The 15,919-nt window shown below is 52.2% G+C and overlaps 6 protein-coding genes across 6 annotated transcripts; 2 read left to right on the top strand and 4 right to left on the bottom strand.

Moving 5' to 3' along the window:
• Window positions 1-459: 459 nt before the first annotated feature.
• Window positions 460-2,385, top strand: N7510_008539 (uncharacterized protein; the record flags this gene model as incomplete). The annotated part of the gene is made up of 7 exons (XM_056980464.1): window positions 460-484; window positions 538-885; window positions 1,034-1,114; window positions 1,176-1,509; window positions 1,581-1,855; window positions 1,936-2,169; window positions 2,255-2,385. The coding sequence occupies 7 exons, from the start codon at window positions 460-462 to the stop codon at window positions 2,383-2,385; spliced, it is 1,428 nt and encodes a 475-aa protein (XP_056830673.1).
• Window positions 2,386-3,303: 918 nt separating this feature from the next.
• N7510_008538 (putative NADH-ubiquinone oxidoreductase 64 kDa subunit) lies at window positions 3,304-5,500 on the bottom strand (the record flags this gene model as incomplete). The annotated part of the gene is made up of 2 exons (XM_056980463.1): window positions 3,304-4,121; window positions 4,207-5,500. 2 exons carry the CDS (start codon window positions 5,498-5,500, stop codon window positions 3,304-3,306), a joined length of 2,112 nt encoding a protein of 703 aa, XP_056830672.1.
• Window positions 5,501-6,054: 554 nt separating this feature from the next.
• Window positions 6,055-11,609, bottom strand: N7510_008537 (putative sister chromatid cohesion protein Mis4; the record flags this gene model as incomplete). The annotated part of the gene is made up of 4 exons (XM_056980462.1): window positions 6,055-10,907; window positions 10,965-11,101; window positions 11,174-11,363; window positions 11,438-11,609. 4 exons carry the CDS (start codon window positions 11,607-11,609, stop codon window positions 6,055-6,057), a joined length of 5,352 nt encoding a protein of 1,783 aa, XP_056830671.1.
• A 198-nt stretch (window positions 11,610-11,807) lies between these two features.
• N7510_008536 (DNA-directed RNA polymerase I core subunit RPA12) lies at window positions 11,808-12,270 on the top strand (the record flags this gene model as incomplete). The annotated part of the gene is made up of 2 exons (XM_056980461.1): window positions 11,808-11,922; window positions 11,990-12,270. 2 exons carry the CDS (start codon window positions 11,808-11,810, stop codon window positions 12,268-12,270), a joined length of 396 nt encoding a protein of 131 aa, XP_056830670.1.
• A 154-nt stretch (window positions 12,271-12,424) lies between these two features.
• On the bottom strand, window positions 12,425-13,477 carry N7510_008535 (deoxyhypusine monooxygenase; the record flags this gene model as incomplete). Its single annotated transcript, XM_056980460.1, has 2 exons — window positions 12,425-12,950; window positions 13,011-13,477. The coding sequence occupies 2 exons, from the start codon at window positions 13,475-13,477 to the stop codon at window positions 12,425-12,427; spliced, it is 993 nt and encodes a 330-aa protein (XP_056830669.1).
• Window positions 13,478-13,840: 363 nt separating this feature from the next.
• On the bottom strand, window positions 13,841-15,784 carry N7510_008534 (putative beta-ketoacyl synthase (Cem1); the record flags this gene model as incomplete). Its single annotated transcript, XM_056980459.1, has 8 exons — window positions 13,841-13,999; window positions 14,062-14,430; window positions 14,489-14,755; window positions 14,835-14,921; window positions 14,983-15,054; window positions 15,113-15,220; window positions 15,319-15,485; window positions 15,733-15,784. 8 exons carry the CDS (start codon window positions 15,782-15,784, stop codon window positions 13,841-13,843), a joined length of 1,281 nt encoding a protein of 426 aa, XP_056830668.1.
• Window positions 15,785-15,919: the final 135 nt, after the last annotated feature.

The following is a 15,919-nucleotide window of genomic DNA, read 5'->3' as shown; positions in this document are numbered from 1 at the left end:
CGCAAAAGCAGGAATACCACATGGATATGACAGAAGGAGAGGATGAAAATTTGCACACTTAGACACCTTACAGGCTAGTCCTTGTCCTTGACGAGACCCTTATCTGCTGCCGCTTATCTGTAACCGCGCAACCCAGCCAGTCGGGTATCACGCTCCATAACTCCTCTTATGCAGCTTGACACCAAAAATGCGGGGAAACTGGTATACAATACCTTTTATGGGATCTAACTAGTGAAGTGGCGGCTTGTCTTTCCATTGATTCGTTAGAAGAGGGCAGGACTATGCTCTTTAACTTTCCCCTCACACTTGGGCTACGCCTTTCACCATCTGCCGTTTAGTTGATGGACCACTGCGAGCTCACAAATATAAGACCAACATTTCTCCAGCAAGTCTACCCCAAAAATAGTCCAAAACGAGAGAGAGATTTCTGTTTTCCTCTTATCAACCAACTATTCCACCATGTCTATGGATGCGAAGGACATCGGTAATAGAATCTTCATGTTTCAGTGAAAGTCAAGTGGCTCATATCATCCATAGATATGTCCTACGGCATTGAGAAGACGCCAGCTGTTCCTGGTGCCGAGTCAGTCTCTGCAACCGAGACCGAGCTTCAGAGAACACACACTCCTCTAAAGAAGCAGTTCAATTCTGTCACCCTTTTATCCATGGCTTTCGTGATATGTAATAGCTGGGCTGGAATCTCCGGCAGCATTCAACTGGCACTGTTACAAGGAGGACCTGTCACTCTTATCTACTCAATTATCATCAGCACGTCAGCATACCTTGCTATTGCTGCCTCTTTAGCTGAGCTAGCGTCTGTTTACCCAACTGCTGGAGGACAGTACCATTTTGCATCTATCCTTGCCCCGTCGAGACTCAGACGGGGTTTGTCATATGCATGCGGTCTTCTGGCCCTCTTTTCTTGGGTTGCAATCGGCGTCACCGTGATCCTTTTACTGTCGGAGCAGCTGATGGCCGTAGTTGCTGCTACTCATGATGGATTTGTCACCAAACGATGGCAAGTCTTTTTTAGTCTACCAGGGAATGGCCTTTTTTGCGCTCGTGTATAACATCTTCGCGCTCAAGCGCGCGCCTTGGACCCATAATATTGGCTGTTAGTAGCGCCTTGCAAAAGATGCCCCTTTTCAATATTACCCACTAACGGAATTTGATAGTCTTCCTCACGTTGTCACTATTTTTGACATCTTTCATTGTGATCCTAATTCGCGCTAGCCCGAAGCAACCAAGCACCTTTGTCTGGACAACCTTTATCAACGAGACCGGCTGGCCAAACGGTGTTTGTTTCTTGACCGGCCTTTCTACCTCATGTTATATGTATAATGGCTTGGATGCATCCATGCATCTGGCCGAAGAGTGCAGCGAGCCTGAACGAACAGTCCCACGGACTATTATGGCCGCTGTGGGCATCGGATTTGTTACCGCATTCTCATATACGGTAGCCCTACTCTATGGTCTGACTGATATTACGCAAATATTGACCACAACGGGGTATGATTATGCAGTTCAGTCCTTGATCTTCTCATAAATGTCAGTCTACTGATTTCTATTGGCCAAAACAGGTGGATACCTTATATTGTTTATGTACAAATATTTCGATCAACGACAATAGCAAATGCGCTCACAATTATTGGTGTCGTAATGGCAGTCTTTATAATCATCGCCGTACAGGAAACATCTTCTCGCCTTGCGTGGTCCTTCGCTCGCGATGAAGGAATTGTGTTCTCTAAATTTATCAAGCGGATTGATCCGAGACTTGATGTTCCGATCTTTGGACTTCTTTCCACCTGGTCCCTGGTGTTTGTGTGTGGTTTGATCTATTTGGGTTCTGCAACTGGTGAGTTGTTTCATATCTCTCCTTTTATTCCATTTTTCTATTTCGCAATGCAATAAAAGAGGCTAAAATGAAGCTCTTAGCAATCAACGCTCTTATTGGAGCCTGTATTATTCTCCAGGAACTATCATTTGCTATCCCCGTGGTACTACTTCTTTACCAAGGACGGTCCACAAAATTTTTGCCGCCAAAGCGGCCCTTCAAAATGCCGCATGTTCTAGGCTGGGCTGTCAATATCTATGTTGTGATGTTCACAATTTTGACACTAGTCTTCTTTAACTTGCCGATCTTCATCCCGACAAATGCTTCTACAATGAGTGAGCAATACCCCCTTTCCTGATTCGTGCTGTCGTAGGCAGATGAAGAAGGGGAAACCCAGTTCAGGCTAACGGGTGAACATAGACTACGCGTGCGCGATTCTCGGGGTTGCCTTAGTACTCGGTTTGCTGAACTGGTGGCTCTATGCCAAGAAGCATTACAATGGGCCTGTGGTAGAGTTCTATGAACAGGCAAATTGTGCCCAGGAAGACTGAAATATTCATAGATTGTTTCAGTTCATCTTCCCCTGGCCCTTTATCATGTTATCTCCAAATATGTATTCATGCAATCGTTGGAAAGGTCCATTATAACCCACCCCTTACTTGATGATGATTATTGTATTCCACAACTGGCAATGAAATCCATCATGATGAACGGACCGAGCCCAAGGGCGGTGCTAGCAGTAGGGCCCCACTCCTGAACTCCCGGGATGGGGATGGTAATTCTATTGCGAATGAGGCTTAGGGCCGTCACCTCGATAGCAAACTTCTCGTCGGGGTAATCGTCAGACGATCCCCACACGAGGGAAATGAACCATCTAGGCATTACGGTTACTGAGGACCATCATGTCGGCATTAAATGCGCCATCATGAATGGTTCCATCGAATTGACAGGGAAGCTCGTCGGATTGGAAATTCGACACCCACTGGCAGAGACGGCCGGTCACTTTATCAACCCAAAACTCTCCCTGCACCTTCTGAGCGATATCGAAAAGCGCGTTGGTGTCCATAACGTAAGGGAGGGCTTCAGTCGGTGAGGATGAGCATAGTGGAGGAAGAGAGCTAGTGAGACCTGATCTGGCCGAGAGGCGCGGAAGAAGTTGGCCCGTGGGATACAATGGATACCGTGTACACAGAATCTGAAATGCAACTGGCCACAAGTAGATAGATACACGGGATAGATACATGGGAGCCAAAATGAACGCAAAAACAAAAGGATAAGAAAATATAGCGATCAAATAGATATCCAACCCATCCGACAGCAAGCTTAGGTGCACGCAAGATTCTAGCAAGAGAAGAAGGAAATCGCTTAAGCGCCGCAGAGCAGAGCGACTGAAGAAAACCAACAAAGGTCTACTAGGAGATACTTAGATGATATTCATGCAAATCCATCCCATCGAGAGATGAACCAAACTAGAAGCTCATGAGATCTGAAAATGAAACAAAATACGTTAGCAGCTTGTCGTATAGACATATAGGCAACTGGGGGAAAGACATACCTCTTCCAAAAAGCGCTCTCTTAGCCCAGTCCATGGCCAGCATACACCGGGTCCGGAAGCTGACGCTCTCCGCGAAGTAGATACCGCGCCAGAGATACATAGCCAGCACGCCACCGCTGAAGCTCAGCCCACCGAAATCAAAGATCGCCGCGTTACTGATGTACGCAAGGCTGCCGAGGTGCGTATACTTGAAAGCCTTATAGACAGCCTCGTCCAGATCACCGTAATCGATCTGGTTAGCCTGCAGCCCGGGCAGCGCGGCGGCGATCTTGGTCAATTTGCGGCCCAGGTATACGCCCTGCTGGTTTGCGCGCTGGGCCGTGGCGGGGAGGGAGGTGAGCTTTGTGTCGATTTGGTGGAGGAGCTCGGAGAGCTCATCGTAGTCTAGAGTGCCGGAGCGGTCAATGTCGTATTGCTCGAAGAGGCGGTCAACGCGCCGGAGGTGGTCGGCGGCTTGTGGGAAGCGCTTCTTCACGCGGTTGGCGACATCGCGCCATTCGGAGAAATTGAGGTGTACTTGCTCCGGGTCCTTGCCCTTCTCCCAGGCGATGGTGCGCAGGAATTTGATGATGTTCTGCGCGACGTTGTTCTGGACGGTGGAGCAGTCACCGATCGCATAGACGTCGCCTAGAGGCGCGCCGACGACGCGGAGGTGCGAGTCGGTTTCCAGAGCATGCTTGTTGTTCTGGCCCTCCAGTTTATCAGAGAGTGTTTTGCAGATTTCGGCTCGGGCTAGATAGAGGTTGTTAGTTAGATAAAGCTTCACCTCGGTAGCTGAGTGAGAGCCATGACTTACACACTCCTGTGGACCAAAGACAAAACGCAGTCGGGATCTCCTTGACCACCGTTTCACCGTTCTCTTCCTGACTGAAGAGAACACGATCCTTCTTCACCTCCTTGACGCGGGAGTTAGTCAAGACTTCCACACCATCGCGACTGAAACGCCCCTCCGCATACTTGGACAGAGCCTCGTCATAGGTATTCAAGATATGACCACGGCTCTGGATAATATGCACGGAGATCTCATTCCTCACAATCCTGGGGAAAGAATGCAGCAGATCCTCATTAAGCAGATCGAACAGCTCAGCCGCAAACTCCACACCAGTCGGACCACCACCACAAACCACAAAAGACAGCAATCGCTTTCGCTCCTCGTCGCTAGTGGTGGGCAAACAGGCCAGCTCCATATTCTCCAGCACCTTATTCTTAATCCGGCGTGCGTCATCGATAGTCTTCAGGAAGCTGCAGTTCTCCAGACCCTTAACGCCGTGCGGGTTCGTCACGCAGCCAACACCAACAACAAGCTTGTCGTAGGGAAGATAGAAATTCCTCTTCTTCCCCTCATCATCAACCTGGGAGACCTCGACCAGTTTATGCGAGAAATCCACATCCGTCGCCTCCGCCTTCAAGAAGTGGCCATGCACACGATCGATAATCCGCCGCACAGGTTCCACCAACGACCGCAGTCCCAGCGTGCCCACCGTCGCAGAGGGGAGCATGGGCGTGAAAAGGAAGTAGTTCGTCGGAGACACGACTGTAACATGATAATCACCGGGATTCAAATTCTTGAGAAGTGCAATACTGCCCCATCCCGTACCCAGGATGACAAGACGCGGTTTATCCTTCTGCTCGACCATATAGTTCGAGTCATAGTCGCCGATTAGCATATCGGCAATAGGCAGGTTCTTCGGTCCGCCGCAGCGGGGGTTCAGCGCTAGCTCTGAGACAGGGATATCCTCTGCGCTGGGAGTCTCGCGGTATGTGCTTGCATCGTAGATGAAGAAGGCGACGACCGCGGCACCGCCTGTGACGATGACCAAGCCGCAGTAGAAGAAGCACTTGTAGATGACGCCTAGAGGGCCGGTACGTTTGGTTTTCTCGGCGGCAGTGCTGGACTTGAATCGGATCGATAACAGAGCCGGAGTCTTGGTGATCGGGCTGGCAGCGGCGCGCCATTGAGAGACGGGTCGGCGGCGAGACGTGTGCAACGAGCGCGAAATATCCTGTCTGATAGCTGAATGTGTCCTGGATACAGGGATTCGAGGCGCAATTGTGCCAATTGAAAGCGGCGCGGGGCCGCCCGCACGACTCCGGAGCAACGCCGCGCTCATGACGGCGTAGGGGAGGAAAAGGGGACCCTTGAGAACGAGGTAGGAGGTGATCAGCGATAGTGAAATCGGACGAGACAGCTCATGGCCAACGCAGCACAGGTGAAAAGAACGACGAGTTTGAAATTAAAAGAAACAGGCCTGAGAACTCCTGGAAGGAATGAAACGCCCGAGATCATAATATATGCCCGACGTCATATGGTCACGTGGCCCGGGACTCGGCACTGGTGTCATAAAAATGGATGCCTGTATTTTCTATTTGCTTTGCTCATAGACAATAATATAATAGATGAATTGTAAAATCATGGACAACCCCATCCAAGAAATGGCGTTAGAGCCACACTCTCTGTCTCTTCCAGTTGCGCCGCCGAATGCAGATCATAAAAAAGTATCAAAAGCAATAAGAAAAGGAGCCATGCCTATATTAATCCCCGTAAGCTGTGCAATGAATAAAAGGAAATGAATAGATGTAAAAGCCGAGCTCGCCTGGTATGCAGATAAGAAAAAAGAAGGGGAAAAGGAGGTAGACGCGAATATTGAGGAATGGTTCATCGTAATCAGTCCCAGACCAAGTCATCGTCAGGATCCATGCTGGACCGTTTCTTACCATTGGGATTCTTACGGCTCTTAGGTCTCTTGTTGAGATTTGCACTGGAGACAGAACCCTTCCGTTTCATGGGCCTGGGTCCACTACCAGGCCAGTCGCTGCCGCCAATGGAGTCATCGACTTCGCCAACAGCGTCAAGGTCGCCATCGGCGTCATCGTGCTGACCGACCTTGAACTCCTCGTCGATGGCGAGTAAAGTCGCGAACTCACGGCACTTGTTCAACATGGACTCTGGGCTGTCCAGAGCGGCCATGTTCCTGTCAATTGCTTCCCAGAGTTTGTCGCCTGTGACGCCGTGTACCTTGGTGGCAGTCTTGTTCAGCTCTTTCGCGGCCGGTTTGCCGTCTTTGCTGTGTGCATGTACTCCATAGAGACGTCGTAGGTAGGTGCGTGCTTCCCATAGCATAGACAGGGATGCAGCGGCAGTTGCCAGCAGTCGCAAGGTGGCCGGGTTGGCTTGCGGTGGGGCGCTGGTGGGGATTTGAATCTCGGTAGGGAAGCCTGGGATCATGACAGGGGCTGTCTGTTCCTCAACGGAAGGGGGAAAGATATCCGTCTCGATGGCATGGGCAACGACAGTGCCAGTCGAGGAGACGATGCGCTCCATACAGACGATGGTAGGAATTAGTTCAGCCAGCTGGTTATAGTCAAAGTAGCCTAGGTTCTGGGCCACAAAGCGCGCCAGCAAAAGGTGCTCAGGAGGATTCCCGGTTGCATCGAGTTTTTTCAGCTCGAAGTTCACTTTCGCGCAGAGGTTGGCCAGGAACTTCTTCTGGTATCGGCTGTTGCTTATCTTGACGATCTCAAATAATGGAGCAAGTTTGGCAACGTAAGGCCGAGCGGTGGCACCATGCGACTCGCCAACGACGTCTCGCTGATAGTAAAAGGCCTCCTGGATGGCGCGCATGTACTCCCGCTCGAACATGGATTCATACTGCGAATGCAGCATCTTGTGCGTGTCAAACGCAACCTTGGCAATCGCAGGCACGGTGGAAGTCTCCAATGAGACCAGTACCCCCGCACATTCTTTGGGATGCACCAGGCCCTGGCGATTGATACTTCCAATCAGCTCAATCGCAGTCAAGGAGTAAGCATCCTGTCGCGATTGCGCCACCCGCAGCATATCGTGAAGGAAATGCTGGGCAATCAAAGCCGCGGCGCCGTCGTTGTCACTTGCTTTCAGCGATCCCCCCAGCCTGGTCGAATCCTCCTGAGTCGCCGCTTCTGAGGCAGTTGGCATAACGGCCTTTTCGGACTTGCCTTCTTGAATGGCAAAGAAATCCGCAAATGACCGGAGGACAATGTTCTGCAAGCTTGGGGCATCTTCTTTAAAGACCTGAGAGAATGTTTTCCTCGGTCCCTGCCGGCCAAACTGGGCCGGCCAAGACTGGCAGACAGAACCCAAGCTTTCAAGAGCCATCACCCTGAGCTCGAAAGGCTGATTCGAAGTAGTGAACGGGAGAATGAAATCAGCCATAAGGCCTGCCACTGATCCACCGGCCCATGTGGGGAACGAGCTCTTGAAGTGGGATGCATATTTCTCAAGATCACAGTGTCGTCCGACGCATCCTGCAATGCGGATGTAGCTTTTGGCGCGTGCCAGGGTCGATGCATTTGCATCCGCTGAGAGGTCAGAACTTTTGTATTGCAGCAATGGCTTGAGAACAGACACTGTCAGCTTCACCAGCCGGTCCGTATTATGCAGTACGCCGTTAATAGTCCACAAGCAAGCCATGACCTCATTGAGTTCCGCGCGAGCAAGTTTAGCGACGCTTTTGAAAAGGTCGTTCTGCACCTCCTTCAGAAGGGTGTTGTGCGACGAGGACAGGTATGGCAAGACACAGCGATAGATCACCACGACCGATCGGAAGATGAAAAGGTCGTCGGCAGTGGCAAGGTGCCCAATGTAAGGGTGCAGGGATTCCAACTGGTCTGGGCTAAAGAGCTTCGCATTGGATTTGGCGAAGACGGTGATCGTTTGCAGAAGAGCCTGCTGAAACTCTTTGCCAGATGCATCTGCGTCCTCCACGAGTCTCTGGAACATAACCGATACCATAGCTTTGCAAACCTTGAAGTTGAGTGCCGCAGATTTGGATTTGTCCGACAGCACGGCTTTCAGACATGTGCTTAAAGACTCAAGAGCCGCATCGCTGCGCTGAACCAGATCGACAATCAGGCTAACCTGCTCTCCCAGTGCCAGTTTGACCTTAGGCCCATCAGAGACAGATACAATAGATTCGTGGAATGGAACAAGCCATATCTCTTCAAAAGTCTGGCGAGCCATTGACGCCACACTCTCCTCATGATCTGCTGTGCGTTGCAGAAAACTGTCTAAAATGGCCAGCTTCAATTCGTGTCGCGAAGTTTGTGGATAGAGATCTTTCAGCAGCCCAATGCAGCGTTTGCGAACACCAGCAGTTCCGTCAGCAGCACAGGCCAGGATGCTCCGGCACCCTTCTTCTTCGAGTTTGGGCTTCAGGCCGATACATTTGGCGATCAGCGACAAAGCAGAATCACGGACCATAGGCGAAGCATCCGTGGTGCATCGAAGTATGAGACGCATCACTGACGCGTCCCGGTCGAGGAGGTTAGGGTCTTTCTCAAGCATGTAGATGACACTTTTCAGGCTACGGCTGCGAACCTTGGCCTGGTCACTGGCGATAGAGTTCAACAAGACCTTGAGAATCGTATCAAAGGCCTTGCCAAAACTTGAGTTCAAAACCGTCAGGATGTATGCAAATCTCCCATGAACGTTGGAGATGTTATCGAATTGCTTGTGGGTCTCCAACCAGCGAGGATCTGAGAAGGACTTGGTCAGGAGAACGACCAAGTCATCAGTCAGTTCATCACGCCCCGCCTCCTCTTTGTCTTCCTCTTTGTAGTAGATATTACAAACAGTCTTCGCCCATTGAGCCAGGTAGTACCCTCGGGCACTGGCCAGCTGCCAGTTGTCAGAATTTCGGTCTTGTAGAAGATACTCGAGGGCCATTCGGTATGGACCAGCGGGGGTGACGAGATCCTGCGGGTGCAATGCTCGACAAGAAAAGTCGTCAAATAGCTGTTTGAGATAGTCTGTGAGTTCGTTGTTCGAGTCCTCCATAGATGGAAGCATGTGTTGCGCGGTTGCAATCAAATCCGATATCGCAGAGCCCATCCATCCCAAAAGTTCAAGAGCCATGCTCTTTGCTATGGCGGAGCTTTTGTCGAGGTCGGCTATGCCAACCATGTGAGATGCCATGATCCGGAGCAGTAGCTCGGCAGCAGGCCAATCAGTAGACCCAAGGATGTGGACCAAGTCCTCAGTGAACAGATCGAGGATGTTTCGGTAAGGTTGATCGCCCGTCTTGGTTGATGTCATGGCACGCTGGACGATGAATTTGACGATGTACTGGGCACTACGCACTGCGTTGTCATAGAGGCGATTGACTTTGGACGCAAGTCGCTCCAGAGATTCGTCTTGCTCGTCGGAATCAGAGTCCGCCGCATTCTTCTCCTCTCCATCGCCCATTGACTCATCGTTCTCCGAAGAGGCCTGCAGTCGGCGCTTAGTTTTTGAGGTCCTTGGCGTCTCCAAGGCGGTCGTCTGAACGAGCTGTAACACTAGTGCAGTGAGAAGTTGGATATTCTTGCCATCCGCAAGTTTGAATTGCCTTGCATTTTGACGAGTAGAGGGGAGCTTCTCCAACGAAACCAAAATTTCGTCCAGGATAAAAGGTCGCTGATCTGGGTACTTGGAGAAGATCTTGGCAAGTACATCCATCGCACCCCGTCTCGCAGGCTCAAACTTCTGAACGCCCACCGCTGAGTCTTTGTCATTGTGTGCGTTTTCCACGAAGATCAGCTTAGCAGCAAAAAACTCAGTGGCCGTGATTGTGCCCTCGGAAACATCGATGCGGGACAAAAAGTCTGCAAAAAGCGTGAGAGCCTTTTTGCTCTGGTGAATCAGGCTTCCGATGACCTTTCTATGAGCCGAGAAAAAGGAGAAAAGATGTGCATCCTTGCCTCCCGAGCGCGATTCGACTGCAGGGATAACGCAGTGGTCGAAGGTTTGGTTGAGGACGTTGGGAATGGCTTCAATAAGATCCTCTGGACACAGATCACGCTCGGTCTGGCGGCCAGACATTGTCTGGAGAAGCGTTCCAACGGCGAAAAGTGCCGTCAATACATCCTCCACCCTACCCAGCCACTCCTGAGCTTCAGATTCACTTGAAGGATCATTTAAGCTGAGATCAGGAGCCTGCGCGGCGAGAATGGACTTTTCGCAAAGCTTCTGAATCCGATTGAGATAATCGGATGGGATATCCCGAAGTCGATCAAACCCAGCGACCTTGCGGATCGCCTTCTGGAGACGGCTGTGAGAGTCGGAGGAGAGTACAACGCCATGTACCTCCAACGCTCTGGCGCTCACAAATGTCGGATGTGGATTTTCAGCAGTCGGCACGATCGACATGCCTGGCTCGATCTGGTCCTCTGTTTCGAACACTTCGTGAAGCAGGTCCTGCAACTTCAGCAAAGCAGCGTCGGCCTCTGCTTTTTGATCCCTCAGTCGCACTGCCGCCATGGCATCTTCACCATCGATATTCAGCTTGCGTCGCTTTGCGTTCGTCTGGGGAGTGTGGTTCGTCGGGGTAGGATTTGCGGGAACGACGAGGGCAGAGTCGCTTGCAGGCGTTGCTTGTTTCTGGATAAAAGCCGGAGTCGAATGGTTCGCCTGGTGGGTTTGCTTCGGTGTTGCTGGTGGGAGTGGCCTTATCGATTCTTTCTTTTTCTCGGTTTTGATACCGGGAAAAGAGAGTTCAGGGTCTGGGCAACAATTGTCAGCTGGGGATTTTCCAAAGTAGTATTCTCCTAGCAACATACATCGATACGCGATGTCCGTGGAATCGAGCATCATCTGCGCAAACGGGCCCAGGGTGCTGCGACACAACGGCGGCGCATCGGGGGCAGACTCGCGCACAAGCTGGGTGCTGTTTCGAGTGGGAGGAAGCTTGAATTTGCTGGAATGACAAGACAGAAGATCATTATCAGTATATAAAGTTGGCTGTGCATGTTGGTTGCGCCGCGCTTACAATTCCGTCAGCTCGTTCCCGTCCAGCAGCTGCTGGAGATATTCCCGAGAGGTCTCCAGACGACTTGAATCGTCTTTTCCCGGCTGGATCTCGGCGTCCAATTCACTGAGGGTATTGCGCCCGGCCTGCAGGATATGGTTAATCGATGTTGTCTGCGAGGGTCGCCCGACGTCGGGACGGAGGATGCAGTCTGGGGATGAGAGGATGAAGGGTTAGTGGCCGACTGAGTAAGGTGAGGGCAGATGCGAGACACAAGGAACCTACCCAGACCGAACACGGGAGCGTTCGACATGGAGGAATACTGCAGAGCCTCATCGACAGACAGCGGTCTCATCCTGCTCGGCGGAGGCGGCATGACGATGTCGCGACTAGCTGGCTGGCGGGTGTTGCTGATGACAACCTGAACAGCCGGACGAGGACCATTGGAGAAGTCCATAATGGTCAAGCGGCAAGAACGGGCAGCCCATGGCAGGAACGGGCTAACTCTGGCAATGGCATGGCATGGTAATGCATCGCTCCTTCCTGTCCGGACCCAAGCTCCGACTTCACTTGGCCTGACCGCCTGGACCGTGCGCGGAAAAACTATCACCATTTCGACTTCTACATCTTCACCTTCTACCCAACTCAACACACAATGTCGGCCATCGGCTCCCTCATCTTCTGCACGGCCTGCGGAAACTTACTGCGCGAGTCCACCGGCGACGCCAATTCCATCCTGCACTGCGATGTCTGCGGTACAAGGAACAAAGGTGCGATACCTACTTTTTTTTTTTTTTTGGAATTCTTCAACAACTAACCTAACCCAAACCCACGCAGATACCGTCCCCCAAACGATCGTCTCCGAATCCAAACCCTCTGCATTCCCGTCCGCATTGCGAGCCAAGCGATCAGCCGTGCAGGCCCTGACGGCCGAGGACCGGACGCACGAGGCGATCACGCAAAAGACATGTCCCCAGTGCGGGCGCAAGGAGATGTTCTTCACGACGATGCAGTTGCGCGGTGCCGACGAAGGGAGTACCGTGTTTTATCGTTGTGTGTGTGGACATAAGTATGGCTGCCCAGCACTGAGTCTCACCCGGATCCAAAATCAGTACTGACTTTTTTTCTTCTTAGGGAAACTGAGGATAACTGAAAAACTGTGGAATCCACAGGTGGAATTGAATTGGGTCTATGGTCATGTATAACAGCGCCGCATGAGTGTATCGAAATAACGACGTCACGATATTTTTGTCTTTCTTCTTTCCTGGTTCTCTACGCCGCGGCCGCTGCCGCTGCAGAGCTATCCGGAATAAGTGCATACTCAACCTCACCATTCTTCTCAAACTCCGCCATATCCAACGCAACAATAATACTATCCCTAACCACCTGCTCCGGATCATTGAGGAACCTCTTCAGGGTGTCCTCAACGCCCTCCTCATCACCCAGACTCCCCAGCGCCTCCGCCGCCTCATGGCGCACCATGCCTTCCTCAGCCTGGTCGCTCAGCGTGGCAGTGAGACTGGGGATAGAGGCCGGGTGGCAGAGCTGGCCGAAGACAAAGGCGATCTCGTGGCGGAACAGCGCGGAGGGGTCCTTGAGGCCCTTGGCCAAGGCGTTGATGGCGTCGACGGCTGTCGGGAGGTCGGGGGGTGATGCGAGGTCGCGTAGGCCGAACATCGCGCGGTAGCGTTGGAAGAGAGGGAGGGCGGTGTTTAGGAGGGTCTTTTCCAAGTCTGGGATTGAGGGCTCGGTGGCGGAGAGGGGCATTGGGGGTGCTGGGTCGATGGATGTGAAGTCACTGTATAGAAATGAGATTAGTCCACTAATCCAAAGACCATTTGGAGTATACAATACACACCTCGGCTTCAAATTCTCTCCGTCTCTCTCCCCAGAATTCTCCCACACAATACGATCAACAGCAATATCGCACGTCTCCCGGACCACATCAATCTCGGTCTTATCATCCCGGAGCCTCTTCAAAATCTCCAAACTCCCCTTATCGCCCAGCGCGCCGAGCGCCTCCGCCGCCTCATGGCGACACATCGCATCCTCCGCTACATCCTGGACGACCTGCTGCAGGTAGGCAACGGACTCGGTGTTGCGGGTCTGGCCGAGACAGTAGGCGAGCTCGTGCTTGAGCAGGGCGGAGCGCGAGGTGAAGGCGGCTGCGATGGCGTGGATCGCTGGCAGAGTTTGTTCGGTCGGTGGTTGCAGGCAGGCGAGGTGTTTGAGGGAGAAGAGGGCGCGGAAGCGTCGTGCTAGCGGCTCGGATTCGGAGGTGAGGATTTTGCGCAAGGGCGCGATGGTTGTGTCAGTATCCGCCATTATTGTCGTGTGGTGGAGTTGGAGATGTGTGTGAGAGACAGAGAGAGAGAGCGCGAGGGAGAGGGATAATCTTTTTTTTGGATCTTATCTCGATTTTGCGCCGGTGGGGTGGCGGGGCGGTAAAACTACAAACCTTCACTCAGGACTCTCTATACTTGAGCCTCGAACACATAGAAGTGCGCTAGTGAATGAGATAATTCTTATTTAGTATGTATGAAATAACGGAGTAATGGTCACTTTTGGACTTCAGGTTTTACTCCTGTGCTCCTGTGCTCTTGTGTACATTATGGCGCCACTCCGGATCTCCGGCATGAACTAAATATTCTAGAAATTAGAACCACATCGCGCTAGGTATCGTACACGTTAAATCCTCGCAAAGCAGAGCGAGCTATTCGTCCCTCCAAATCCAAAGCTATTCGTCAGCGCCACATCGATCTTCCGCTGCTGGGGATGATTCGGCGCATAGTTGCAATCAAACCCATCACCACACCGCTCCAGATTAATAGTTGGTGGCATGACATTCTACCATCACATCAACATGGTCAGCTCGAATCCACACACTGATCTGATGATAGTCAACTCACCTCATGAATAGCAAGAACACTAAACAACGCCTCCACAGCCCCCGCTCCACCAAGCAGATGTCCAATAGCACCCTTAGTGCTACTAACATTCACCTCCGCGGGCTTCTGCATCCCCTCGGGCCCAAGGAGAAGCGACTTGATAGCCGCGTTCTCAGCCGCGTCACCAATGACGGTAGATGTGGCGTGGGCGTTGACATAGTCCACCGCGGCGGGGCGGAGCTGGGCGTGTCTCAGCGCTTTCTTCATGGCCAGGTAGGCGCCTGCGCCGTTCTCTTTCGGCGCTGTCATGTGGTGTGCGTCCGCGGAGCAGCCGTAGCCTCTGAGCTCGGCGTAGATGTGCGCGCCTCTGGATCGGGCGTGTTCTAGCTCCTATAACCAAAGGGTTAGTGGATTGGCTTGACTCGTGGGAGGGAATTGCCTGGCATACCTCAAGAACCAATACCGCCGCGCCTTCACCAACGACAAAACCCTTCCGATCAGCATCAAACGGCCGCGACGCCTTCTCGGGACAATCATTAAACTCAGTCGCGAGGCTGCGCGCGCGGGCAAACCCGCCAATGGCTAGTGGGTGGATGCAGGATTCGGCACCACCAGCAACCATGACATCTGCTTCGCCGCAGGAGATGAACCTCGCTGCATCGCCAATCGAGTGTGCGCCGGTGGTGCAGGCTGTTGTTGCTGCATGGTTGGGGCCCTGTTCGGTGGGTTGGAGATGAGCAAGAGAGAGACGGGAGGAGGCCAGTAGCCATGACAGGGAAAAGGTAAGTACTTACCATGAACCCATATTTCATAGAGATATGCCCCGCGCCGAGATTGATGAGCAGCTTTGGGACGAAGAGCGGGTGAACTTTTTTGTAGCCCTGCGTTAAACGAATGGGGTTAACGATGCCCTTATTAGTGGAAGTATAGTATCACACGCACCCCCTTCTCATAGGTAACGACGGTATTGTAGATCTCATCGAAGTTCCCTATGCCGGAGCCGAGACACACACCCTGTTGGATATATTAGTCTCGCTCAAATGGCTGTGCAATTGCTTGATCAATCACATACCGTATTCTCCCTCTGCTCACCATCCACCGGTTTCCACCCCGCATCCTCAAGGGCCTCCTCCGCAGCAGCCATAGCATACTGCGCAAACAGGGCCATCTTGCGCTCCTCCTACAAGGAAAGAACATTAGCCCATCAGCCTTCCCCTTCCCAAAACAAATACAAAAGGAAAGAAAGACTAGATCCCAAAATGAATAAGCAATACTCACACTCCTACTCATCCATTCCTCCACAGTCCAACCGCCCTCTGCCCGCAAACCAGCGGGCACAACAGCGGCGATCTGGCACGGCAGCTCGGCGAAGCGGGCATCGCGACGAGTAACGTTGCTGATGCCGCAGTGGCCGTCTAGCAAGCGGTTCCATGATCGACGGACTCCTGGGAGTGGGTGTTAGCGCGCCGTCATGGGCCGTGAAGACTTTCCCTTTCCGGAGGCGGGGAGTGGAGACGAGACCATCGCGTCTTTTGGAGAATTTGGAGAAAGGGAAGGGAAGGGCAGCGAAGCAAATTAAAGTCAGGGCCAATATTGTGAGTGAGCGAATGAAGGGGAGATATCCTCTTGTCTGCTTTGGCTCTCCTTCTGCCCTCATCTCATATCGAAAATACTGAAAGTCAACTCACTCACCGACTCCCAGCGGCGTCACCGCCCCTAGACCCGTCACGACAACGCGCCGCATAGCATGTCTAAGCCTTAATCCAAACACCTATCCGAACACCCAAAGAAATTGTGGGTGGTGTGGTTGAATTGTGACCGTTGTGATGTCGTAGTTGTTGAGAAGAAAGGACAAAATGCCCAGAAAGGAAAGTCTGCA

This window comes from Penicillium lagena, assembly GCF_028827675.1.
Source record: "Penicillium lagena strain IBT 129212 chromosome Unknown utg000006l_segment0_segment0, whole genome shotgun sequence".
NCBI classification, from domain to species: Eukaryota; Fungi; Ascomycota; class Eurotiomycetes; order Eurotiales; family Aspergillaceae; genus Penicillium; species Penicillium lagena.
The sequence above is the reverse complement of the archived record's forward strand: the minus strand, read 5'-3'. Positions and strand labels throughout refer to the sequence as shown.